Source organism: Apteryx rowi, unplaced genomic scaffold (genome assembly GCF_003343035.1).
Source record: "Apteryx rowi isolate R43461 unplaced genomic scaffold, aptRow1 scaffold_69, whole genome shotgun sequence".
NCBI lineage: Eukaryota > Metazoa > Chordata > Aves > Apterygiformes > Apterygidae > Apteryx > Apteryx rowi.
The window spans coordinates 31,513-57,467 of record NW_020450971.1 but is presented as its reverse complement, the minus strand read 5'-3'; the positions used below and the strand labels follow the sequence as shown (position 1 = coordinate 57,467).

Genomic DNA, 25,955 nt, shown 5'->3' with positions numbered 1-25,955 from the left:
TCCGGCGGCGGGAGGGTGACGCCTCGGGCAGCGCTGCCTCCCGGCGGAGCGAGCCCCTCGGGCAGCGTCTGCCGCGGCGGCAGCGGGGGGAAGGCCCGCGGAGTCCACGCGAGCCGCAGCGTGCCCTCGTGCGCGTTTACCTTGGCGTCTGAGCCTCGGTCGTCCTGAAGCGTCGCATCTGCGGGGACCCGCGCAGCCGCCCGGCTCTGCGCAGCCCGTGAGACCGCTCGGTCCTGCCGGCATCTGGCCTGGAGCTGTTGGTGCAGCTGCGCTGCTAACCCGCCTGTGAGGAGCAGGGGGAGAAAGAAGGAGGGGAAGTGTTAGGAAGAGTCTCCTGAAATAGGAAGGGTAGAGAGCTGAGAAGATGCCTCTGGCTTGAATTTCTTGAAATGTCGGTGTTTGAGATCTCCTTTATTGTCCTTTGGGGAACAGAAACGGTATCGTGTTAACCAGCTAGATGAGAAGAAGCTAGGACTAACATTTTATAAAGTAAGCTTTGATTTTTTTTTTTTTTTTTAAGATGAATTGCTGAGCACTTCTGAGCACGAGGCCTCGGGTGGCTCTGTGTGTTAGCCATCCAGACGCTGGCGGTGTGCCTCATCTCCTCGCTTACACCCATTCCAGGGTTGCTGGCGGGAGTCGACTCCTGAAAGGACTTCCTTCCTCCCTTCCTTCACCTCTGATGCCCGTTGCAGGCAGTGGAAGGCGCTAGGTGGCACTACACTTCATGCTAACAGGGTTTGAGGCCCCAAGCTGGCAGATACAGGAGTCAGGGTTACAGGGGACCGACACACGATCATCTGCTGTTCTGTGTGCCAGTCTATCAGTCAGAAAGAGGGGGAGCCGAGGACCAGGGCAGCTGTACAGGAGAAACAAGTGGGCTCTTTAAATTGCCTGGTTTTAAAAGTTCCCTTTGGGGACTTCCTAGCACAACAGTTTTCCATAGTCCCTCAATCTGTAGGCTTCAAAACTTTTCCTAATGGCACGGCATACCCTACAGAAGGAACTCCAGTTTCTTGGCAATAGTTGGGGTTTTTTTTACTTTCCATTTTTAGGTTTTGCATGACCAAATTCTTGCCCCTGGTGTGTGCAAGCCACGGGTTGAAAGCCACTGTTGCGAGGAAGCCCAATCCTTCAAGTCTCATGTGATGAATGAAACTGATGTTTGAAGAGCTACAGTTATGAGAGAGGCGCTTGGCAGCAAACCAGGCTCTCAGAGTGAGGAATGCACTACCATAAAAAAATGGGAGGTGTAGAGAGTGTTATTGGTTCATAAAAACTGAAGTAGCAAAGGACTGTATGTTCTGGCCTAAAAGACTAATTATGCATAAATGGCAGTTAGGATAGGAACAAGTGACTCATAGGACTGTTCCCTTCCTGCTTCATATCCAATCCTGATGCCATATAGCTCAGTGCTGTGCTAATATATATGCCACTGCAGTACCTAGGCACCAAATTCAATGCTAAATAATTCATCATCGTAAATCATAGCTTCTCTAAGCAGGAGAACTTTCTGAAGATGAGAGATTGTGGCTCTTAGGCTTGCTTAGCAGGTAGAGGAGAAGGATGTCCGATGCCTGGGTGGCCAGGCCTCAAGGGCTGTGTCCTGACCTTGCCGGGAGGGTATACCTTGGATAACCTTGGGTTTTTCCATCTCTGCGGTCCCTGAAACATTTGAATTTGATCAGTCCTATATTTCAGATTCCCAAAGCTGCCTTGAGATCTCATCAGCTCTTCCTTCTTCCTGTATCATAGTACAAGAACAGCTTGGTAATATTATTGGCAAATCAGCATGTAACCAAAGACAAAAGACTCCAGAAGAGCAGAATTCTCTACCCCATGGGAGTCAGGGCTTTTCTCCAGGTTGGCTCATAGGAGAATGAGTTTTCATGTGATGGATAGTTTGGTACCTAGACACCTCCTGGATGAGACCTGTAGGAATTCCCTAAGAAATCTCAGCTTTCTGTCTCCTGCTACAGCTTGATTGCTGTCAGGATGAGAAAGGACTCCATCCTTCAGGAGGTGTGCTCTCAGAGAGAAGGTGGCTGTTTTCCTCTGAAGCATCAGATAGCATCTATGCCAGCTGCAAGAAAACATGACTAGGTGGGCCAATGGCTTGATAAGAAAGGAAGCTTACATTCCTGCTGAGATCCTGAATTGTATCAGAGGACTCTTCACAGGAAAGAAGAGAGAGAAATCAAATCTCTGTGAAGCAAACAGATGTTTGCTTCACAATGTGTTTCTTTCAGCTGCMTGAACCAGCCGTGCTCTGGCTTTTATCTGCCTGGTCAATGCACTGGGTGCGCAGATTGCAGTAAGCAGTCAGAGAAAGCTGAATTCATTGTAGCATCTTGCATGGTGGATCAGCTTCTTCATCTCTGCCACATGTTGCCTCTCTTAAGCATTTGCTGCAGCCCGATGAGTTGACCCAGCAACTGTACCAGAGACATGTCCTTTTCCATTTCTCACCTTCCCATGCACACATTTTTTTCAACTCTGGGAATGTATCTGAAGTCAATGCAACTTCCAGTGCTGTATGTTAAAGCCCCAGTCATCCTATTTTTCAGATCTTTTTTATACAACATTGTAACTCAGCTGTAAACATTTGGTCTCAGCCTGGAAAGGCGTCTCTTGGCTCTTGCATGCACATTTGTTTGTTCCCCTTTCTGTCCAGGGGAAGAGTTTAACAGCTGAAGCCTTGATACAGGATTCAGCAAATCTAGCTGCAGAATCAAATCTCCTGCCTGAATCTGGGCAAACTGTTGAATCACCCAGTACCTCAGTTTCCCATCTGTAGGATGGAGTTATCGTTCTTTTCTCCTCCATGCTCTGGCTACAGTGGGCAGGTAGAAGTGCTGTGTGGATCCCTTGCTCCACAAGATTTTTTAGCCCAAAGGCAGGATAATACAAATACAGCTGTCTGGCTGGGTCCATATGCAGTACAGCTGCATTTATGCAGTGCTGAATTCATTACTGCAGATCATGCCAGTTGTCACTAGAAGTGGAGGTGCTGTTCAACACTGTGTGGAGACCCTAGAGYGGTCTGGGCAGGGCCAGAGTTGTCTCTGGGCTAAGGAGTATGCAACAGTTGTGTGCTTGGGCTTCTCACCCATCCGATGACCAAATTACAAGTGTGTCACTGTCCAAGCGAACAGAAGTGTACCTGTCTTGTGGGGGTCAGGGGCACTTGTGATTTTGGCACATGCCTGGGCACACTTCTAATCCTGTGACGGGATGCAGGAAGCAAACTGTGAACCAGGTGACCTGTCCTGGCAGACAGGTGACTCCTGAGTTAGTCTGTCCTTGTTTGAGCCTGTAGCCTTTGGAAGAAAACAAGCTCTTAAGTACGATTGGTGATATTAATCTTAATAAATACTTTCTTGGAAGGCCTTACAGTAGGACAGACTGAGGCCAACAGCTGGTTCTGGGAAGAAAGAGGGAGGAAGGATTTTGAGTCCAGCAACTGGAAGAGCAGGTGAGGTGTCTCCTCCATGCCACTGACTGCGCAAGTGGCCTTAGGCAAGTCACTTACACACTATCTTTCCACATCAAGGGAACGTGTTTTTGCTACTGCCTTATTTTCCCTGTCAGTATTGCTTTGATCATGGGAATGGCTTGCAAGATGCTGGGAGATGACAGAGACCATATCAGTCCAACATCTTCATTGTCGCTATAATGTTGCTGCATCACATCTACCCTTATGTGATAGCTGGTGCATCGGCAGTCCGCCCTTGAATTGTGCTGCAGGTCTGGGTGATCTCTCCTTCTCAGAAATCAGTCTGCCTTCCCCTTCTGAAATGCTGAGTCAATTCCTCGTTGTGGTTGTACCTGCAGGAGGAGGAATGGGACTGCTGTGGGGTGTTGCTACACAACGGGAAACGTGAGGGGTTATAAATCTCCTGGAGCGGTTGAGGATTTGGCTGCAGGCAGGATGTGAAGAGTTCAGTGCTCGTCTGGGCCTGGCTCCACACTTAACCTTGAAACCTCTCTATGCTGCTGAGAGAGGAAACRGTTGGGGGCTGTTGGGGCATGTCAGGCTCCACAGTGGCTGTGCTGAGCCTGGGGAAAGGTCGGAGGATCAGCAACCCGCTGACAGCTGAACGATTAATTAAGTGACTTGTTGGTTTTGGAGAGGATCTCAAACAAGTCTGCTTAGGAAGTCTTAGCTGGCAGTGCTGTTTGCAGGCACTTGAGCCAAAAGCAGCAGGAGGATTAGAGGTTGACTTCTGGCAGCAGGCTTTGCTGGGTTCGTTATGTGTGGGGTTCAGCACCCTTGAGGCTCGCTGGCGGATGCCTAAAGGCTCCCCAGGCACATCCTAAGCATATGAATTAGGACTTGCACGTAGCGACTTGTGGCAAAGCTTCCTTTGTTTTCAAGCTGAGATGAGATTTCTCTGCTGACAGGCAATGTCGTTCCCCCCCCCCCCCTTGAGATTTTTTTGACCTCTCATTCATGTCTAGCCACCTGCTGATGGTGGGACCTGGCAGCACACCAACCTGAGCAGTTGGTCCCAGCCACTTTGCATCGTGAGTCCTGAAGGCAGGCCAGCCACAGACTTTATTTGGCCTCCTTTCCTCTCCCTTGAAGAGGAAGGATGCAAAGGCACTGTGATAACAAGGGAAATGTTTGCCTGGAGTCTGTAATTTTGCACCTTTCCCTCTGCTGTGGAGCTGCTCTTTGTCACACTGCAGCATCCAAGATGTGAACTGTGGAGATGACCCAGAAAGACCCACAAGCCCTCCCTCACATCGGCTGAGTTACGGTTTCTCTTGGCCCTGGGACCAGCCTCTGGCACTCTGAACGACCCCCAAACATATTTCTAATGAAGTACCATCATAAGTATGTTCTCTTTGGATGTACTCTCTCTCTTAGCTCTCTTATGAAGTTTTTCTTGCCTTGTGCGGTGGTGCTTCTGTGCTGGGATAGCTTTTAGAGCATGTAGGCCTCTAAATACAATTTAAGAGCATTCCTGATTCTTCCCTGAGAGACTGTGCTTTTGGGGGCATCACCCAGCTGGCTCCTTAAGAGACTTATAACACTGATGTGGATACTTATTTTTTATTAAATTGTACTTTTAAGACTCCTTGCATCAAAGGCACCTTACTTATCTGCAGGTAGTTAGCTGCCAATGACCTGGGCTCATACATGGAGTCCCCCCCAAAGCTGGCCCTGCATAGAGAGCCCAGTTTGCTGAAACAGCATCGAATATCATTTTCTCAGCCCCTGTTCACAGTTACCCTGATGCAACTCAATTAGTTGGACACAGTAATTTATTCTTCACTGTAGACCTGGTCTTTTTTACATCAGAAAGTACCTTACAGCATCTCTTCTTTCCCAATTTGTGGCAGGTCCAGGCAGATGGGACAGATGGAAACTGTGTCACATTTGTGTTGCATGATGAGGATCACACACTTGGCAACTCCCTCCGATATATGGTCATGAAGAAGTAAGTGGAGTCCCTGTGGTGCCTGGCATCATTGAGTATCCCTCTGTCTCCTATCCTGGCCTTCTCCTTAGTAACCTGTGTCTTAATTTTTGCTAGAGCAAGGCATATGCTCAGAAACTATCTCCATTCACATCTTTTAGGTTCTTTGTATCAGGCATGTGATATCAAAGGCCTTCACAGGGCCTGATCCTAGTCTGTGGACTTCCTGGCTTGACCTCAGACCTGCCTCATCCCCATGAACTTGCCTGATGCCCCGGGCTCCGGGCTGCTCCTGGCTGCCATCTCCAGGCTTGCCGTACTCCCTCACTGGGAGGTGGTGGGGTGGGGTCCTGACTGGTGAGGCCCCTACCCTGCCAGCTGTGTTACCAAGCTTTGCTCCCTGTCCCTTAGGGAGCAGCTGGCCCTCACTGCTCTCTGACAGTTAGTTATGGGAGAAATTTAACATCTGACGTGCAAAAGTCTTCTGAAAGCCTGTGCCCGCTGGTAAAAATGATGCCCAAATCCATGTAAGTGCATGTGATCGGAGAGTACCTCTATCTCCTCCTGGGACATGTCGCCTCAGAAGTGAGGGTAGGAATAGCTAGTATTAAGCAAACTGATAATCTTGCATACTCACTTGGAGACACAGAGTTGATGCTGGGAATTAATTATTTGGCTGCCTTCATCAAAATATACAAATAGGGTCACGCTGGTCATGTAATTTTACTGAACTGGACAGCACTGAGGGTTTGTGAAGAGTTCCTTATAAACCTCAGAAGAATTAGGACAGGGAGTTGAATGCGTCATCTCAAATGACAGCTACGTTGCAAATGTCATGTGAATTCCTCTGATAAATCGTCATGATGAGAAAAGCAGCAAACTCTTTGCAAGGGGCTGTTCTTTTTGCTAAGCACGCGGATGTTCTCCCAAGTGGAGCCACCTCTGGGTATGAAGGTAGATGCCAGGCAGCCTGCAAACCATCTAAGTAAATTCTTGCAGTGCTCTAGTCCCCTCAGCCACTCTTTCTCAGCAGAAGTACAACAAGTTGTTTTACAGAGAAGTTTCCAAGCAGCCAGGATCCCCTGTTTTAACTTTTCAGGCCTGCTGCTCTGCAGCTGGCAGTGTCCACGTAGTGCCTAGAAGAGTGCCAGCTGTGTCCTTCATCTGCAGAGCTCCAGCCACAGCTTGAAGAGAGATGAGGAATGTGAATAAGGCTGCATAGGTAGTTTCCCTTCTCTGTACCCCTACCAGAAGACCCAGTAACCTCAGAAACATCTTGAGAGCCGGTGGGTTTGCTAGCTGTTGGGGTTGCCTGAGCCTCTGACTTTCCTGAGATTTGCTGTGAACTTGCCTGGGTTTCACTGCTGTCTTTCTCTCTCTCTCCTCCTGCAGCCCGGATGTGGAGTTCTGTGGCTACTGCATCACTCACCCCTCTGAAAGCAAGATTAACTTCCGGATCCAAACCAGGGGTATGGGCACATGCATTGCCTTTGTGCTGGGGTACTTCTGTGGGATTCTCCCTGCTCATGTCAGGCCTCAACCGTGGGTCGTAAAGAAAGGATGGAAAGCACTCTTCTCCTCTGCTGAGCCATTATGCTACAGTTTTTCTGTAAGATTGAGCAGTGTCCTACCAGCTGAGGACTGAGGAATGCATGGTTTTGGTCCCAGACACCTGGGTTGACTGGCAGCAGTCACTGAACTGTAGTGCAGGGGTGGAGTAGGTCTGCCAGTCGCAGTCAGAGGTGATGGGTGCTCCATCTCCCCCTAAATAAGTTTGGGGTTTGGAAAGCAAAGCCAAGATGTGCTGACTTATGCAGCTGCTATTGCAAACCCATACCTCGTGAGAGAGTTTGTTTCTGCTTGTCCCTCCATGTTATCCTGCAGCTTTGGTCATCAGGCTGTGACCTGAAGCTCTTTTGAAAAGCCTCATCAGTCTGTGCTCTTCCACAAACTTGCCTCTCAAAGAGGACTTTGTCCCCTGATAATAGATCGCATGAACACCTCTGAGTCTCTTGCCAACCCTCACTCCTCCCAGCTCACCAACCCCTCCAGTACAGTCCTCTTTCTCATCTACTGCCCTCCACCCAGGCCTTGTGGAGTCAGCAGCTTTCTCTGCTGCCTAGAGGGATGGCATTACTTCATTTCTTGCCCATGGGGCTGTTCCCTTGAGCATCAGGTATGTAAAAGACACCAGTTCCTAGAAGCAAGTAGCTAGATTGTGCTCACTGAGTCTTTAATTTTTTAAAAGTGGTACTTAGTACTTTGGTACTTAAAAATACTTAGACTGTTGGCCTTGCCAAAGGAGCCCTTTCCCCATGTGAACTGGCTGTGGGAAAAATTTCTGCTGTCCCTGGGCCATAGGCTGGACCATCACATTGTGCTCAGTTCTCAGGCTGACGATGGTCCGAGAGGGGAGAAGTGTGTGGGCGCGTACCCAGGTGCTGGCATGAGAGCCTCTCCCTGTCGTGGGGCCTACCCCTTTGCACTGCCGCTGTGTGGCAGGGAAGAGGGCTGCCAAACCCTTCTGCAGCCACCTCCCATTTCACTAATGCATCTTCTTTCCCGAAGGGGCCCTTCCTGCCATTGAGCCATTCCGAAAAGGGCTGAACGATCTGATGGGCGTTTGCCAGCACGTGCTCAACACCTTTGAGGTGAGACTGTTGCCTGAAGAGCTCGGGGGCCTTTTCTATCTCACAGTCCCAGAGGGGAGGGGGATGGGCTGAGAGATGTGTTATAGGCACTTTTGACATGAAAACATGACAGTATTTTCAGACATTCTCTACCTGACCCTGATTTGACCCTGGTTTTCCAAGTCCCAAATCACCCTTTTGGCCCTTAAGGTTGAGGGAGAGGAGAGGAAAAATGAGTGTCTGCAAAGCCCTGTGGGTCCTCTAATGAAGGATATTTGCATGGAACTCAGCAGAAGTTATCATTTCTCCATGACTGTTTCTGCCAGTTTTCCTTCTTGCTAGAGCATTAAGGAGCAGAAACTCATGCAGGTAATGGAGGAAGAAGTTCTCAAGAGACTTCCCATCTCTTCCCTGAAATGAGAAAGTTTCTGAGCTTTTCCCTTCCTGATGAGAAGCAACACCAGTGCCAAAGCATCCACAAGGGGTTTTGTTTGAGCCAGGAGAAAATTTGAGCTGTAGGCCCCTGCCATATCCCGTGGCTGATCTGTGGACTACATGTCTCTAAATGATGCCCCTGGAGATGTATTTCAGCAGGACACCAACTGAGAGATTGAACTGGAATCAGTAAAGGAGATCCTGGGAGCTGGAATCAGAGCTGCTGCATATGTTCTTGCACGGTGTGCTTGATTGCTCTGAGATGGGTCTAGTCCTGCCTTCCTCAAAATGTCTAGCAGGATGAGTCCAGTACCTGCACAAATTCTCTCTAGGGAATGCCCCTGCAGTTAGACTTAAGCAGCATGGCCTAGCTTCCTTTTTCTTGCAGTGGTTGTAAAGTTCAGTCATTTCTGAAAGTACCTGGAGCTCTGTCAGAGCCTCCTGAGTCCTTCAGCTTTTCCAGGCATTGGACTGAGAAGCTGCAACACAGACAAGGATGGTGGCAATGTTGTGTTTGAATCACTCAGATATACACTGTTAACATTTGTCCTTTGCTCTTGTTTGCAGAGGAGCATGAAGGAATACAGGGCCCAGAGGGAAGAAGAGATGCAGTAGCATCTGGAGATGGCAGTCCCCTGTGGATAATGTGTGTAGAGTGTGTGTGTGTGTTGAATTTCCCATGTCAAGAGTTTTTTGTTGTTTTTTATGACCACTTTGAAGCAAATTTGTATTTCCTCTAATAATAAAGTTTATGAAGTGTGATCCTGCAGAGGTGTCACTGTGTTTAGCTCAACACAGGTGCAGAAGGAGATAGCCAAAAGGCAGTTCCTCATCTTTCGCTGTTCTGTGTTATGTCTTGTCCTCCCCAAATGTTGTTGCCATTTCCTGCTCAGGATTTTCAGACCCGTGCATGGTGTTGCAGTCTGCACAGCATTCAGTTTGGTAACGTCAGGCTTTTAGAGAGGCAGCACCGTCCCCTGATTTTAACCTTTTTGTTGCTGGCCCCAGTGCAGTTGACTTGAGCAGATATGGCCAGTGTTCATGTTTAAACAGGTCACTATAAAATGATACTCTGCTCATTTGAGGGTGAGATGAGTAAAAAGCCCTTTTGTAACCTCCAAAAAATGCAGACAAATGCAAGCCCAGCCCACTCTTGATGAGCAGGTCTGAAGAGTACAACATTGAAACCCTGCTCTTGTTTGGATTTGTGGCAACTCGCTGAGTGAAAGCCTTTTATTAAGTGTAACGTGGCATGAAATTGCAGTTTATCTGCTCTGTGCCAGGTGTTGGAGTGTGAACCTTTCCAGTTTACTCTGCTCCAGGAGACACCTCTCTCTCTTTTCAGTGGAGGTCTGCAGTTACCAAAGGAACCTGCTGACACTCAGTTAAGTATTTAGCAGACTTTGCAGACCCCCTGCCGCTTAATATGAAACACCCAGAGACTTTCCTTTCAAACATCAACGTGTTTTATTAACATACAGAGAAATAAGACAGAGAACATAAAATGTCAGGATTTCTGTATAAAATCATTCTTTCAAATACAAATTGACAGAGTTGGTCTCTCTGACAGGCTGGCAGTGTGTTTGTGTTATCAGACATAAGGTCGAGAAGCCAGCTGAGTGCTACATTTCATAATAAGGCTCCTTTGCATCTCTGCTGCAGTAGATTCATCTTTCCCGTATCTATAGTTGTCTGCTGCCTTGGGTGGCTGCAGTGGCTTTACTTTTGGCTAATTCTGTTTGGCCTGGTTTCTTGATGCAGAAACCTCTGTCTGGGATAAATATACTTTTGCGTAGAGCTTGGGACCAAGCAGGAGCGTGTAGGGGAAAGGAAAGAGGGGCTTTGCCTGGTTGATGCCTGGCAATTGTTTCACCCTGTGGCATGGCAGGCATGAACACAGGCCTGCAGACACAGCACTGTCTTCTGCATGCATGATCAGATATCATAATGCAAGAAAGCAATTTTCCTGGTTTGGGGGAAGAGGGAGAAGGGGTGGAATAAACTAGAACCTGACTCTTGCACCAAGACTCAATCCCATGACTGCTCAGCAGAGGCATCATGGAGAGTAACAAACTTTTTTAAAAGGTCTTGAAACTCAGTTGGCCATTGATGCAACGGTCACTTCCTCCAGCACCCATGGGATGCTGTGTGCCATGTGCCAGCTACATGTTCCCTGAGCTGGGCTGCAAGGCTTGCTCTGTTCTTGGACTTCCTTTGCACCGGAGGGGCAAGGGAAGGTTGAATATACTCATAACTGTACAGCTCTCCTCTGTGAAGGGCAGAAGGAGCTGGCAGCAGGGAGCTGTATTTGCATTTGTACTTCCATGAGCAGCTAAAACCAGACTGCGTATGCATTCCTCCTCTTCTGATGTTCGTTGCTTTCTCTTTGGGCTGCAGCTTGTTCGTCTTGATCTTGTTTGCAGTCTAAGGGAGACCTCCTAGCTCTGGGAAAGTGGCATTTGGATGTCAAAACAATATAGGAGCTTTAAAAGGATACTGTTTTCAGTTGGTATCTCAGCTATCTTCTCCTCTCCCTCCTCTCTCACCCTTGGTCAAACTTTGTGATGTTGCGTTTGAAGGGAGACATTGGGGAGGAAAACGCAAGAGAAAACCTATACCAAAAGAGACTTAAGTCACTGTGAAGCAAATCTGCGGCAAGGGATTAATTCATGGCAGTCTGTTTGTTGCAATATTAATAATGTGCAGATCTGCAACTCATTTTTGAACTATTTAAGCCTAAAATGTTGATATGATTGTAGCTGCTAATGCAGGAATGATCAAATCTGCTCTTGGAGCATAAAAAGAGATGTTAGCCACTTGGGACACGGAAGGTTATATAAGGTAAAAGGATTCCCCTGTGTGACTGTAATTGGTATTTGCCTTGTGAATATTAGCAGGTTCTATCTGTTCTATCTGTCGTTAGGAGCGGATCATGCTTCTTGGAAGTTTGGGATGCTGCTCCTTATGACATTACCAAAGATAACTATAGAAAATTTTCAAAGTGCTTCAATCTTCACTGAAATTAATAGGAGCTGTGCATTTAAATGTGCTAGTCCCCATGTGCTGTGCAAACAAGAGACAGAACAACCTTTCTTCAGCTGCTGGCAGGCACTAAACTGCATGATCGTGCTTATCGCTAGTTTGGATAGAGCTGGAGGAAGCCAGGCTGACGTAACTGAAGCTGTTCTGGACAGAAAAGGGCCTTTGCATGCTTTGCTCTTGTTTCAGTGCGGTAAAGGTTGTCTTTTACCAGTTGGGACTGGCCTTATTTTGCAACAAGGAGGGCAGGAGCAACCAGGGCCTAGTTTGCAGCTTTAAACTCATAAGCTTCTTTCTTGCTTTGTCATTTCACTAGTTTGTCACTCACAGCTTCCCTACCGGGAGGATGTGCAGAGCCTGATGCTCTCTCCTGCCTGTTGGAGGCACAGGTTTCGTTTTAGCAGGCTCCTGTGTCCCCAATCCAAAGTATCTCTCACCTCAAGAGAAGAGTATCTCCTTCCTTCACATCTTGGCACAATGGGCTGGTGTCCACATCCCTCCCGAATCTGGAATGATCTCATTTCCAAAGAAAACTGCTTCTCCTGGCTCTCTGCCCAAGGGATCCTTTCTTCTGCCCACTCCAGCTCTTGTTTGGCATTATTTCTTTTTAATTAAGTGCAGCCCTGTGACTGGCATTGCAGGGTTGGGTTCGAACAAATGACCTGAAAACTGGCACCTGGGCTAGCAGAGAAACAGCTCAAGTGCCAGAGGAGCAGAGACAGTAGGATGGAGGAAGTCACGTTCCATGTGCACATGCACGCTTATCCTCAACTTTCTCAAGTGCTGCTTTGGGGCTGAAGCTGGCCCTGCTCATTGCATCTGTTGGTCCTGAGTTGCCTATTGTGACCTAGACTTACCAGCTTAACCTGACAATTCTCCCTGTTTCCATCTCCAAATCCGACCCATAGTATCCTCTGGTCACTAGAGCTGTCAGCCTTCTCCAGGTCATCCAGACTATGAGAGCACTGACCCAAATGAGCCACCAGCAAGTCCTCTGCTTGCACACTGCTCCTCCCCATGTGACTCCCACAGTGGAGTCCTCAACAACCAGGACTATACTCCAGGCTTATGCAATGCAGCAAGGACCCCAAAAGAGGAAGCTATTGGCTCAACCTGTGACTTAACCACCAGCCATTTCAGGTGAGTGTGAGGTAGACTTTCAAAGAAGTCCTGTTAGATAGATTGCATCCTAATTACTGCCTGTCACTGGGAGCTGCTCACCTGACAAGATCTGACACCTCCAAGGGCCTCCTCATTGTGTGGCCCAATAAACAGAACCTTGTTTGAAGCGACAAGTCAAGAGGTTTCTAACTACTGGAAATCCTCTGGTGACATACGTGGCAGCAGATGGAAAGGTCAGTGCATCCCATCTGGCTTTTACCACCCTCCCTTCCAGCCACCAGCACAGAGCAGCTGCCCTGGCATCTCCTGAGCAGTCTAGGCCCACTGCTCAGGTGAGTGCATGAGTCTTAGTACCAACAGAGGAGCAATGGCAGAGATGTTAATCTGGAGCAAATCACACTGTAGCAGCTGCTTGCAACCAAACAGTGCTGGCCCTGGCTAGGAGGAGAAGGCCTGCCACATCCTACCAGGAAACTGCTAGGAAGTTAGGTTATCTGAAGCTGAATTTGCCACAGTTTGGGATGGAGCAGAATCATTGAGGCCTGGCACTGGGCTTAATTTGCCACTGGCTCGCCCACTGCTATGCCCTTGATTGATTGATTTCAAGTCACAGACTCCATTTGCCTGTGAATGTGGACAAATGTAGAAATATATAGAATTCACATTTTTTTAAAAGCACAATCATTTAAAAATTCCTTCTGCTATGAAGACGTCTATGCTGAAACATTTCAGGATTTATCATTTTTCTCCATTGACGTCATTTGTGAAGTGCAGCCAGCTCTGTCACTGTTAAATTGATACAGACAAATCTGTTCTCGTAGGTATGAAAGACTGTAGAAAACATGCTGGTCCAGATGTTTTTCAGTCCTTCTGTTTTCATTGAAACCTGTCTGTCTTTCCAAAATATGATCTTTTTTTATAAAACATTTGCATTTTGGTGAACACTAAGCTAAAAAAAACCCAAGACTTGAAAATATTTTTCTTTATTTGCAGGTCTTTTCTCACCTCCCTTTTTTCTTTTTCCTTTTTCCCTTTTCCCTTTTTTCAGTGACAAGAGGAAAAAGGGAAAGAGGAAGGAGAAAAGAGGTAAAAGAAAAAAAAAAACAGAAAAGACATCAAAAACTGTTACTGAAACTGTCTCATACAGGTTTTCTTGACCTTTCAGCAAGAGATGCAAGCACAATGGTTCTTAGAAAGTCATGCTGGGAAAAGCACTTGGAGATTAATTGTTTTAAGGACTAAATTTGTGAAAGCTCTTTGCTATATTTCAGTTAGCTCCAGCAGCAATTTGAGCTGGGATCAGGCCTTCCCCATCACCTTTCCCAGCCTAGTTTGACCCTGAGAACAAGCATCTTTTTGTCCTTTTTACAAGTGGCCTGAAGCTTGGTAGCATGGTGCTGTGGCCAAAACATCCTGAAGTTCATCCCCACTGCCCCATTGCAGCCCTGCCTTGCTAGCAGAGGGAAGATGAACTCCTGGCACCAAAACCCAGGTCACCTGTTTTTTCCTTTCAGAGCTGTGGCCTTGCAGGTGATCCCCAGGGAGCCAATGACTGAAGGAGGCTGTGGAATTTCCAGCTGTTGAAGACTGCAGAGCAAGGCCAGATGCTTCCCTGGAAGGGCTCAGGTCTTTGACCCTCTCACTTGCATCCTGTGTCAGGCAAAGAATTAGCTGCTTCTGGTTACAAAGGGGGCTTGAAAGGTAAGGGCTGGTTCTTTGGTCCCAACCTTATCCAGATTCAAGCAATCTCTGCCTTCCTKTTACTGAACTCACAGACTCTTCCATGGAAGGACAGCGCTTTGGGCCAGCTATGGTGCCTGGCTAGAAAGGAGCTAACCTGTCCTGTGGGAGGGGGAAGCTGGAGCAGATGGTTTGGTTGGATGCTGCCATTAGCTTTACCAAGGATGTCTGGTCCCCCAAGCCTAGCTGTCACACACACACACACACACACACAATCATTTTCTTGTGCCATATGCAGGTGGGGTGAACTTCATCGCCAGGAAGAGAGCCTGGGTTAAATTTTCCGGGATCAGGTAGAGAGAAATTTAGCCTCCAGCCCTCTGTTAGTGCTCCCCAGGGCAGGCTGGTCACATGATAAAGCTGAGCTGCTACTCATCCCTCCATATCATGGCTGGAGATTTCAGGCCATTGATTTCAATAAGACCTATGTGGTGCCTAGGTCTTATGCTGGCTTTCTGCCCAGGGACAAACTGTCCCAGGAACAAAGAGGGAGAGAGTAAGAGAAGTAGCTTTGGCTTTGCTTTCACTTTCTCAGCTGGAAATTGTCGTTCGTGTTCCTCACCCTCTCCTTCCCATCTCGCATCCATTTCAAAGTGATCACATCTCAGCCTTTCTTCCCTGTTCACCCACGTCTCTTCCCCACCCCATGTTGCCACCTAAGACAAATGGCTGTAAGTCACTTGGTTTTCCTACACAGAAATGAAAAACCCTACACAATTTGAATCCCCTTCTTCCCCCTCCCTCAGAGGCAACTTGAACCAGAAGATGGACAAGTGCAACTTGGAGGCTGTATTCAGAGCTAGTCCTGGGGTCAGTGAATTGCTGCAGCTCCTTTCAGGTTGGTTATAACAGGAAGGCAGAAATGATTCAGGCCCGGCCAGGAAATGGCTGTGCAAGAGAAATGGAGATGTCCTGCCATGTTGTCACAGTGCCTTCTCCTCTCTGCCCTGTGGGTGGTTTATCTTTAGGAAGAGCTGTACTTGTTACTCAAGCGGGAGCTGCTCCGGTCCAGACCAAGCTCCTGCCCATTGATTTTCCACTTCCCAACAGAGCCCTTCTCATCTGTTGGCGTGATGCTCAGAGCTGGTCTCTGGCACCAGCAGCACAGACAAGACTGTGAAGAGACAAGAGGGTGGAGAGAAAAGTTACAAACCCGGGTTACAGGATAATAGAGGGAGAAATATTCCCTTAGTGAGGCTGGCAAGTCAACCTGCACAGCATTAGGCTGGGAACCGCAGGTTGCAAGTTCTGAGCCCAGCTCTCCTACAGATCTGATGAGAGTGGGTGTTTCAAAGTAACCATAGGGCTGGTGTGGATTGGAAACAAAGATCCCAGACCTCTAGGGAAATCTTGAAAACTTTGGGTACTTTTTGCAGTTGTGTTTTCTCACCCTCGCAAGACAGAAAATATGGGTAAACCCCAGCTGGGCTCATCTCCACTTTCTGCCACAGCAGCTGGGAGGTGATTCCCATCCCATCCCATCCCATCCCATCCCATCCCATCCCATCCCATCCTTTCCTCCCTCTCTTCCTTTCTCAGGGCTCTACTGCTCTTGAGAATTATTTCTGGGTAACTTAGGCTGGAATTTTAAAGCAGACCCACTCCCTACTTCAGTGCTGTGTGGGGATGCTCCTGATAAAGAATGACTTTTTGTTCTCTGCTTTTTAAAGGACTAGTTCTGGGGTAACTTCACAGACATCCCAGAATTTACAGGTGTCTCTGCCTTGTAGGGCTATTCCATGGTGTAATGGCCCTGACTGTGATTCGGATCCCAGCAAACTACTGGATTATGTATTTCTGAATTGGTAACAGATCTCTGGTGAGGTTTGTCAGGGGCTAGACCAGGGCAACCCTTCTTTCTACAAGTAATGGTCCAGATAAAAATGGCATGCTTGTAGGTGTCCTTGTTGACCAAAGTGGACCAAGCTAGTCCTCTCCAGCAGTTGTCAGATCCTCATTCAGACTGGATATTAGTTGAACTTTGAAACAGTTCTTTAACCTCTCTGTGGGAGGGTGTCCTCTTCCAGGATGAGACGGCCCTGATTTATATCACAGGGCCGTGTGTGTTGAATTAGAAGGGGACTGGAACAATGAACATCACCCCACATCAGCCTCTCTGAGTACATTTGTGCTTGTCTCAGCCAGTGACTCTCTGGAATTTGTTTCCTTCCACTATCAGGAAGAAAGGAGAAAAGGAAATAAACCTGACTCTATTTTCCATTTGCATCTAACTCAAATGTTGATGTTTCTCAGCAGGGGCTTGGAGGCCTAGGAGCGTCATTGCCTCTGTGGGAAGAAACACAGCAGCAGTCTGTTCCATCACAACCTCTTTGGCTCTGGTCCTGGAGGAGGATACGGAGTGAGGAACAGCCAGCAACTTCTCATCCTTTGCAAGACAATACTTGGGAAGTCAGAGGGGGCAGGAAAGACAGGAATGTGATTCCATTACTAACTGGCTTGTCTTAGGTCCTGCACTGGCAAAAGTAACAGCCTCCTGATAGAAGGGCAGCACTCAAGTTTACTTCAAGCTGGGAGGAGAGGCATCTATCAGGGGGAAAACTTGTGAGGAAAAATATAATCAATATAAGAGCAAATATGGGAATGCTGTAAGCTGCTGGCAGGCCCAGAAATGTACCTGATGGGACACACCGTCCTGGGAGCCAGGAGCTCCAAGATCTAAACCAGCCTCTGCCACTGCTTGCTGGGTGTGTTTGCCAAGCCATTTTCCACCTTTCCCCTCACCTAGTGAGCAAATAAGTCCACTGTGATGAGTGTGCCTCTTGTTGCACTGTGCCTGGTCCAGGGAAGCTTGTGCTCTGCGACAGGTGTTTTGGGAATGTCCCTCTCACAAAGTCACTCCCCACTGGTGAGCAAGCCCTCTGGCTTTTACCAGCCAAAGTGTGCAGTTGTCATAGCCAGGAACTCCAGGGGGTTCGCTCCTACCTGGAAGCAGTTCTTGAATTTCCGGCTGACAAAGTAGAGAGCCACAGGATTGATGCAGGAATTGAGGGAGGCCATGTTGATCCCAAAGTAATCCATCACGAGGAGGAAACTGAGGCAGGAGGGAGGAGAAAGGGATGAACATGTTGGAAGCTCACCAAGCAGAGAACTGAGAGAGGGTTTCCAAACTGCCTGCAAACTGCCTGGCCCAAGAACCTGCTTCCACAGAGAGCCAGTGACTGATACCATAGAGGAAAGCACAGAACAGCCCCTCCTGTACTTGAGCAATTGCACAATGCTTTTTCTTGCAAGGGTCATTTACTGAGGAACCTAAGATCTCAAGATCTGCTTTCCCTTGGGTGACCTTCATGTTCTCAGAGTCAAACACAGTAGTAGTGTCTAGCCAGAACTGGATTCAGGTGTGATGGGTGGGAAGAAGAGGGGAAGATAGGCATCTACCATGTGGCATAAAGGGGGCACTGTCCTCAGAAATGCTGCAGTCCTTTGCTCCTGCAGTGAATGCTTTTCTGCCCAGGAGATCTCTTTAATCCATAGCTTTACAGAGACCTTGCAAAATGGAATTTCCCTTCCTCTTGGGGTCCCCCACACCCTCTTTCTGTGCCTATTGGAAGGACAATGTCATTTAGAAAAGGAACCAGTGAAACAGGTAGGGTTTTGGAAGGCAACTCCATCAGTCTGACATGAACGCAGCAATGTCTCTGCCAGTGCCCACAGGGACATGGTGCCAAAGTGAGGAGTGCACTCATGATGGTGCCCCTACCTGAGCAGTTCACATCTATTGGGGTCTGTCTGGTCATAGATGGTCTTTTTCAGGATGCGGCTGAGGTGGAGCGGCAGCCAGCAGAGTGCGAAGATCACCACTAGGCAGAACACTGTCTTGGCCACCTCCCGACGCTGCAAGGAGAAGGTGGACGGGGAGAAGGGATTCTCTGGCTGAGCACAGGAGGGCAGGTGGAGCAAAGCATCACCTTCCCACTCTGAGCAGGGGCCCTTCAAGTCATTTTTATCACCTGATGAGGGCTGAATACCTCTTCTGAGTCAAGGCACTGCCTATAGGTCTCCATTCCTGTGTCATGAGGAAGGCTCTGATATCTGGSCTGCAGAAGGGGGTAGGGTACCAGCAGCACAAGTAGACCAGGATAGAGACTCTGTCACATACATAGACAGAGTCATTGCTCTCTGTGACTTTGGTAGGGTTTTACTCCCTGGGACACGGGGGCCTCACCCATCCACCCTTCACACTACATTAACATGACGATCAGCTGGTCTGCCTCAAAGGATCACTCTGCAAAGGGCAAAGGGGGGCCAGTAAACTATTCTTCTTCCTGCATCCCTTGTTTGTTATAAGGCACATACAGCATTCAGTCCACTTTGGTGGTGCCACAGCAAGGCTAGAGATAAATGACCACAAGAAATTGAAAATCAAGCTGATCCATGGTCATAATGCTATTCATTTTGGTTATCCCTGAGATGGGAGATTGTAGAACTGAAGGCCCCTGTACTTCATTTAATCCATGCATCTGCATCGATGTGCTGATAGCTATTGACCTCTGTGGAGCTCATATGTGTCCTTTACAGGAACTGGTGTATGTTCTCCCCTTCTACAGCACTCTCCTGTTTTAGGAAATATCTGGTTTTCTGCCCTTCTGTGTCCCTTACCCGTTTCATGTGGTCATTCAGAGCAATTCTCATTCCATTTCTCTTGCTCAACATCTCGCAAGACATGAGGGTGTAGAAGATGCCGGTGCATACCAAGGGGAGGCAGAAGTAGAAGCCAAAAAGCCACCAGTCCTTCACATCACGATAGAACTGCATGCAGAACAGAGAGGGATGTGAATTAGAAACCTAGGAGGAGGGTGTGCGTGCGTGGGGAGGGGGGAAACTGGGGCATGAGCTGACCTGACAGCTGACCCTGATTCTGACCAACCTCAGCCCATTCTGACATTTCTGACATGGGAAAGTATAACAACCCCTGTTTTGAGTGTATATTGGATTATCTTTCCCCAAACTAGTGCACATGCTTATCTCAAAGAAATAAAGGCTGGTTTACATGCTCCAGCACAAGTCTGGTGCATCACTCCCACAGCTGCCAGTACAGTCTAGTACTCTTGTGCAAGAGGCAATTGCAAGGAGCTTATCTTGGTAGACAGAGGCAGTAAGTTTTGGTGCCTTTTCAATTCCCATTCTGTCCCTTAGCTGGCCTTGTGCTACCTTGCAGAATGGTTCCCCTTGCAGAATGGTTCTGGAGCTGCTCCTTGACCTGCTGTGGCAGTGTAGCAGGTTCTGAAGCTTACTGAGATGGGGCACAGCCTTCTGAGGTGGACAGTGAACACAACCCAGCTTAAGGTCCAGCTCCCCATTTTCTGATACCACATTCACAGCAAGACCGCCCCATGTCAGTACAATGCTGGGCCTCCTGTGCTTTGTCTGATACTGCTTTCCCCATGTTCACCCTGATGGCTAGGAGAAGCCATCTGCAGAAGCACCAGATTCTGTAAACAAGGAGGGAGGATGCCTCATCTGGCTGTCTCCCTCTCTCTTGTGCTGCAGCTGCAGTGGGGCAGAGTACACACCATCATGAAGCTGGATTTCTGTTCGGAGGAGAGCATGCACACCCACAGGTCTCGATCCCAGTAGTTGAGCTCCACCATGTCAAAGGCTATAGCTTCGGGGACCGCAAGCACAATGGCCACTACCCAGATCAGCGTCACTTCAACTGCCTTCCACATGGGGATTCCTATCCCCTGGATCCGACTCCAGGAAGCCACTGCTCGGTACCTGCCAAACATGTGGAAACACAACGGGGAGAGAACAGAGAGGAGTGAGAAAAGCAACAGACAGGAAGGGGATGATAAGGTGGAAATTAGAGTTGTTCCCAAAGGCCCTTTCTCTTACATCTTCCTCCTTAATTTCTGAGTAGAAACAGACCCAGGAACATCCTTCAGTGGAATGAGAAGGATCAGAAGTGGGCTCATAAGAGACCCCAAAAGGGATGAGTGTGACAGTAGGCATCCTTGTCCTGTGTGTATCTACCCTACTCCACTGGAAGAGGTGCCACCCACCCCCACCAACCTAGCACATTCTAACACATCATGCTCTTCCCCTCAACTTCTTCTGGCAATATTTGAGCTCTATCCCCACAGAGAAGAGCCAGTTCCTGGTGAATATCACCTCTATGTGACAGCATCTGGTGCCCTTTCTGAATTTTGGCGTGGAGTGGAACCAAGCTGCCCTGCACTCTGTCCTTTGGTGACAATGAAGGGACATGTCATGGTTAAACATGGGCTAGGCTGGCAATGCAGCAGTAGAAGTTTTTTTTATTACCTGTCGATGCTGAGAGCACAAAGACTGAGAACCGTGATGCCCACTGAGGCCTTCTGGATGAACGGGACCAGCTTGCACACCTGCACACCAAAGGGCCAGTCTTTTGCCAAGAGCTGGGGAAGAACCACAGGGTTAACAGACTGCTTTGGGAAACCATGTCCAGCTTCCCGTAATAGCAGGTGGTTACCCACATGGTGAGAGAAGCCCACAAAGAGCAGATGAAAGCACTCTGAGGTTACCTCCACTGGGATTACACAGTGCGTGCTCTCCGGTACTTTATGTAGTACTGGGAACCATTAATTTCCCCAAGGACTTGTTTCGAGATAAATTGACACGTACATAGAACTATGGTCAAGACACCAGGTCCTGAATCCAAACTCTGTGTGATTTTGGATGAATATGTATCCTAAAATCCTGGGCTTTGGGTCACTTTCAGAAAGGAAGGGGTTTCATTCTCAGATGCAGCCAAAATCCTGGAAGGACAACTTCTTTCAGAATGCTTTCAAAGTGATGTAGTTTTAAGCCTTCACCATATTCTGCCTCTCTACCACACTTAGGGTCCTTTGTGCAAATCTCCCTCAAAGTTTTTGTGCAGCATTAGTTGAAATAAATGATATTTGATTGCCTGTGGCCGAAGGAAAGCAATGGTGCACTTAATCAAATGATCTGAGCATCCCCAGTATGTCAGAACAYCCTGAACAGATTAAGACAAGGCAAGAAGCAACATTTGTTTCTAAGCGAATTTCAGGAGGATCAGGATTTATCCAGTGGACAATGAACTAACTTGATTTCCTGGTCTTGTTTCTGCCAAGGACCAAATTGCACCCAGCTCTCCCGGTTGCTTACTGGCTGGACAAAGAAACAAGTTCAGACCCCAAAGGCCAGTGAACAGAGACTCCACCAGCTGAAAAGTATCAAGTTGGTCTGAGACAGGAGGTGAATTGCTTTATTTGAAATAATTGGTTAGATCCATCATCACATGGAATGCAACAGCATTACTCCAAGGATGAATTTCCCCTGTTGGTTTGAATGAGGACAGTGCAGAGGGAGAAGTTGGGGGGGGGCAGTTCACAGACCTAATCTGGATAGGATGTGGAAGAGGAAGACCATGTAGGGAAGGGGTCATAGCCATAATACGGTACATGGTAATTCGTCATATAGTGACATCTATATTCTTGTATTCCCTGTCTGTTTTTAACTATGAAAGATTTCATGACAGAGATGTTGACGCTGCTGAACAGAAACTCAGCGCCACACATGGCTATGCTGATTGATGACTGATAAAACACTTACAGTGATACTGGGTCCTAAATGCCCCGGAAGCAACTGCTGTTTTTGGCCTTCCCTCACTCCAGTCCAGTTCTACAACCTATGCCAGCAGCTTCCTTTCCTTCTGCTCCCAGTTTCTCTCATCTCTGCCTGTTGATTTGGTCAGGTTCTCCATTGGAGGCTAGTAGCTACCTGTGGCCCCAAGCTCAGCTGGGGCAAGCAGAGGTATTGGAGGGGACAAGATGCCCTGGAGGCAGAAGAAATCCAGAGTCATTGACTCACAAGGATTTGATGGTTCTTGGGCTCACAATCCTTATATCCCTGAGGTAGCTGAGGCCAATCCTAAAGTTGCCCTCACTCGGAACAACCCCCTAAGCAAGCTCTCTAGTTTAGCCTCAGCAGCAACACAACCCCAAATCAGAAGTTCTTTTGCAAAACAGGGCCTGAGGTGAAGGTGACCAACCCATCCCACCCTTTCCTTTGGTCTGGAAACCTGGGAAATCCACGTCTCATCTATTCCTGCTCATAAAGAAGATACACCACAAAGGAGGCAACTGGTCTACTCTTAGAACCACATTGCTTGTAGTTAGTTTGGGCTTCTCAAAGATGCATCATCATCAACTTCTCCAAGAGGTGACTGGCAGGTGAGGTGCAGAAGGCAGAGGGAGATGCTCAAGTGGACTAGGAAAATCCAAAACATCGGTTGGGAAATATCCGTGCAGATGTGGCCAGAGTAGAGAGTCCTGTCCCTGGGGATTTGACCCAGTTTTCCCACCAAAAGGCAGGAAATATCAATGCAAGGCTTTAGCATGGATAAAATATCTTGACCTTTTCTTGTACCACAGCTGCAAGCTGTGCTAGTTGCAGCTCTGAGATGGCCAAGCGTCTCCAAGCCAATAGCTTATGTTAAGCTGCCCTGTATACAAGGCCTTTGGTCTAATCCATGAACTCTGCACAAAGCTCAGTACAACCCCAGTTCTTACCTGGTCAGGACACAGAGCTGTGTATTCAGCCTGTGATGGGATGGTGAAGAAAGACATGAGAAACACTCAGTGACATGAGCAAGCTGCCATGCCTGAGATTGCCTTCACAACAGACAAACTGTCCTGTGAGCTGATCACCCCAAGATTTGTGTCCTGTGGACAGATTTCCTGATGCAAACTCTGTCTAAAGCCTTTCTCCAGCAGCTGGAAGCTCACAGCATCTTTCTTGCAAGTGGATTCTTTGGTGTCTAATAGAAAGTCAAGCTCACTCTGCCAGCTTTCCTCAGTGGAAGTTTTCCTAGGGCCTCCATCTGGCCCCGGATGCCCCTTTCTTATGAGATATAGGGTCTTCCTACCACTGAGACTTGTGAAATATGGTGGAAATGGGCAAACTGACCCTGAAGGGATTAGGGAAGGGCTGTCAGACAGACATGTGTAGTCACAGTCCCCTTGTATAAGCCTAATTTATTTGGGAATCTAGGCAAAAAACAGCCTGATTGCCCCAATTTCATGCATGATATAAACATGATAGGTGGATTCTACATCCAGATCCCCCCAAAGTGATGGAGTGTTTGTATCCCCTAGAGGCAGGTCTCTGTTATATTTTTGTGTTTATTCAGTTCATGTTAAACATAAGGTGCACAATGCAGCTTCTTTCCCCTGCTAATGGTGGACTTCCCATGAAGCATGGCAAAGAAAGGATTAAAATGGAAGACTTCCTGCCTTGGTTTTGGCAGGACAAGTATTGGAGGGGCTTTGCTGATAGTCCCGGCTCAGGTCTGATCTGGCTGTCTGCACAGCCCTCTGCCCTGTGAAATGGGTGCAGGACAGATGTGATCCCAAAGAGAACTGTTAACATTGCAGCCACATTCCCCAGACTCTGTCTCCCCGCTGTCAGGCAGAACAAATCACACGTTATTCAAAGCAAAGAGGGCCTGTTTGTGTAAAAGCAGAGATGGGCTGTACCCCATGGGTGGAGGAAGGCATTTGGATCAGTGCTGCTGGCCACAAGCTACTCTGTTTTCTCAGCTGATGACAGGAGAAGATTCACATTGCGATTGAAATCCTGTGCGTGGATCCATGTACTGGTGTCAGATGGGATCATCTGGCTTTTAGACCTGGCCACCTGGAGAGTGTGGCAGAATGACTTCCCTCACAAGATTTTTTGGAACTAAAATCCCTTTATAGTTTTCAATCCAATTTCATTAAAAATGTATCTATTCACAGTGATCTGAGAGTCTTTGACAATTACAGCTCTTTGTTCTCATGGTCAGATTATGGACCTCTTCCTCCTACTCTGAATTTTTCCCTGCCACTGGCCTGTTTGCTCTAGGAACACGCTAGGATTCAATTTTTGCTTTCTAGGCTGAAGATTGAACACTTTCCCACAAACAAATCTGACTGAGCTCTAAGGCATCCCTTCCAAACATTCGTATAATCCTCTGACTCCCCTCTGACTCCAGTCTACCAAAACCTTTCTCAAGTGGTAGGCAAGAAGTAGCTGCACTGGTCCAGGCACATCACAGAGCTCTTGTAACATAACTTCTGCTCTTAACTGGTGTCTCAGGTCTAATGCCCATGTCTGCCCAGCCCTCTCTGCCTTGGTGCGGCATGTAGAGCTCATGTTTACCAGGTTATTTGTTGTGCATCTTGTCTGTAGTTTGGAGAGCAATGTCTCTAAAAGAAGCTCATATTTTATAATTACAGCCCTTTACTTTGTTCCTGAATGAGTCTTCCAGTTAAGCTAGAATAAGATACATATTTGCCTGAGGCCAACTTGCTGGACAGTGCTGGGAGAGGTGTCCCCAGTGCACAAGAACAATAGTATTTGCTCAGCTGAAATAAACTTTGGGTTGTAATGTCACGGGACTACAAGTGAGTCTCTTCCTGGGATTTTAAATTAGATTTAGAAGGTCTGGAAGGTAGCTGAATGTTGTGTGTGTGTATGTGCACAACACAGCTGTAGCTAAGAACACTTGTGTTTTCTCAGAAACATACTCTGCACTTTTTGTCTGTTTTCTTTTCCTTTTGAGAGCAGGAACACCCTCCCACTCTCCTTTGCAAAAATGGAGCCTGCAGGATAGATTTTACCCAGGGCACTGGGCATATGGGAGCAGATACCATTCCTGCAATTGCAAGCCTGATGTGACATTCATGCTACATGGAACCTACCTTATACACATTGATGGGTAGAGCGATGAGGATGTAGAGAAGGTCCCCGAGGGCCAAGCTAGCAATGAGGACGTTCGGTCCATTCCTCATGCACTTGTTCTTGTGAATGATCCTCAGGAGCGTGGAATTTCCAATGATCCCTACTATGAAGATGGTGCAGGACACAATAGTATTGATGTACTTGAAGATGTGTCTGATATCTGCAGGCTTCACGCACACAGGCAGCAGGGGTGGCTCAGTCTCAGTGCTCCTGGGGAGACTCTCTGAGTGGTTCGAGAGTTTGACATCCTGGAACAGGCTTGGCTGGACAAGACTGTAAGCCTGCTCCTGGCTAAGCACCTCAAAGGGAATGGTGCTCTCCTGGAAAGCCCTGGGGGTCTGGCCACATGCCCCTGAGAAGAGGCAAGTCAGAGAAATGGCCAGAGCTGCAGGAGCTGGGATTCTCACCATTGAAGACTGAAATGGCAAAGCCCAGCAGATTCCTGGTGCAGAATTCCTTGCAAGGCTCATGGTATGTTTTTGCCTAGGTCTTGATTTGATCTGTAGATGAACAAAAGGGACAAGGGAGGGAAATTGTTTAGCAAAGGATGGACAAACAGGATGAAACTGAGTGAAAGGAATCTCAGGAGAAAGTCTGTCATCACAGTGATCAGAGGTAATGCTAGATTAGATCCCATCCGGTCAGAGCAGCTGACACCCGTGCGTGGGAGTCTTTGCTTCTAAAATTAAACATGACTATTCAGTAACATAAATCAGAAGGAAAAAAAGCAGTCTCTTATGCCTCTTTCACAGGATTTCAGCAAACGATGTCACCCGTCCCTTCTCAAATAGAAGTTTTGATTTCCACTGTGTGA

At 47.8% G+C, this 25,955-nt stretch overlaps 2 protein-coding genes and 1 long non-coding RNA gene across 3 annotated transcripts; 2 read left to right on the top strand and 1 right to left on the bottom strand.

Annotated features, from left to right (window-relative positions):
- The first annotated feature begins 1,210 nt into the window (after positions 1-1,210).
- Positions 1,211-9,258, top strand: LOC112975784 (DNA-directed RNA polymerases I and III subunit RPAC2-like). The gene is made up of 5 exons (XM_026086300.1): positions 1,211-1,246; positions 5,350-5,447; positions 6,819-6,895; positions 7,995-8,077; positions 9,059-9,258. Exons 1-5 carry the CDS (start codon positions 1,226-1,228, stop codon positions 9,104-9,106), a joined length of 327 nt encoding a protein of 108 aa, XP_025942085.1. The 5' UTR covers positions 1,211-1,225; the 3' UTR covers positions 9,107-9,258.
- Positions 9,259-12,452: 3,194 nt separating this feature from the next.
- Positions 12,453-17,412, top strand: LOC112975812. The gene is made up of 3 exons (XR_003256778.1): positions 12,453-12,670; positions 14,167-14,353; positions 16,646-17,412. It is a non-coding gene; the product is annotated as an uncharacterized LOC112975812 (long non-coding RNA).
- Positions 15,357-25,635, bottom strand: LOC112975811 (endothelin receptor type B-like). Its single transcript, XM_026086349.1, has 7 exons — positions 25,102-25,635; positions 20,678-20,790; positions 19,927-20,131; positions 19,013-19,162; positions 18,114-18,247; positions 17,336-17,444; positions 15,357-15,506 (listed from the first exon to the last, which is right to left on the bottom strand). Exons 1-7 carry the CDS (start codon positions 25,609-25,611, stop codon positions 15,357-15,359), a joined length of 1,371 nt encoding a protein of 456 aa, XP_025942134.1. The 5' UTR covers positions 25,612-25,635.
- Between the last annotated feature and the right edge of the window lie 320 nt (positions 25,636-25,955).

What these genes read in the sequence shown, in the direction of transcription:
- LOC112975784 (XM_026086300.1), top strand. Translation starts at nt 1,226, where the DNA reads ATGCACTACCATAAAAAAATG. An exon ending in CGATATATGGTCATGAAGAA is followed by an intron (nt 5,448 to 6,818) that starts GTAAGTGGAGTC and finishes CTCCTCCTGCAG; the next exon opens with CCCGGATGTGGAGTTCTGTG. An exon ending in ACGTGCTCAACACCTTTGAG is followed by an intron (nt 8,078 to 9,058) that starts GTGAGACTGTTG and finishes TCTTGTTTGCAG; the next exon opens with AGGAGCATGAAGGAATACAG.
- LOC112975811 (XM_026086349.1), bottom strand. Translation starts at nt 25,611, where the DNA reads ATGAGCCTTGCAAGGAATTCTGCACCAGGAATCTGCTGGGCTTTGCCA. An exon ending in TGTGCTCTCAGCATCGACAG is followed by an intron (nt 20,132 to 20,677) that starts GTAATAAAAAAA and finishes CATGTTTGGCAG; the next exon opens with GTACCGAGCAGTGGCTTCCT. An exon ending in AATAGATGTGAACTGCTCAG is followed by an intron (nt 17,445 to 18,113) that starts GTAGGGGCACCA and finishes CTCCTGCCTCAG; the next exon opens with TTTCCTCCTCGTGATGGATT.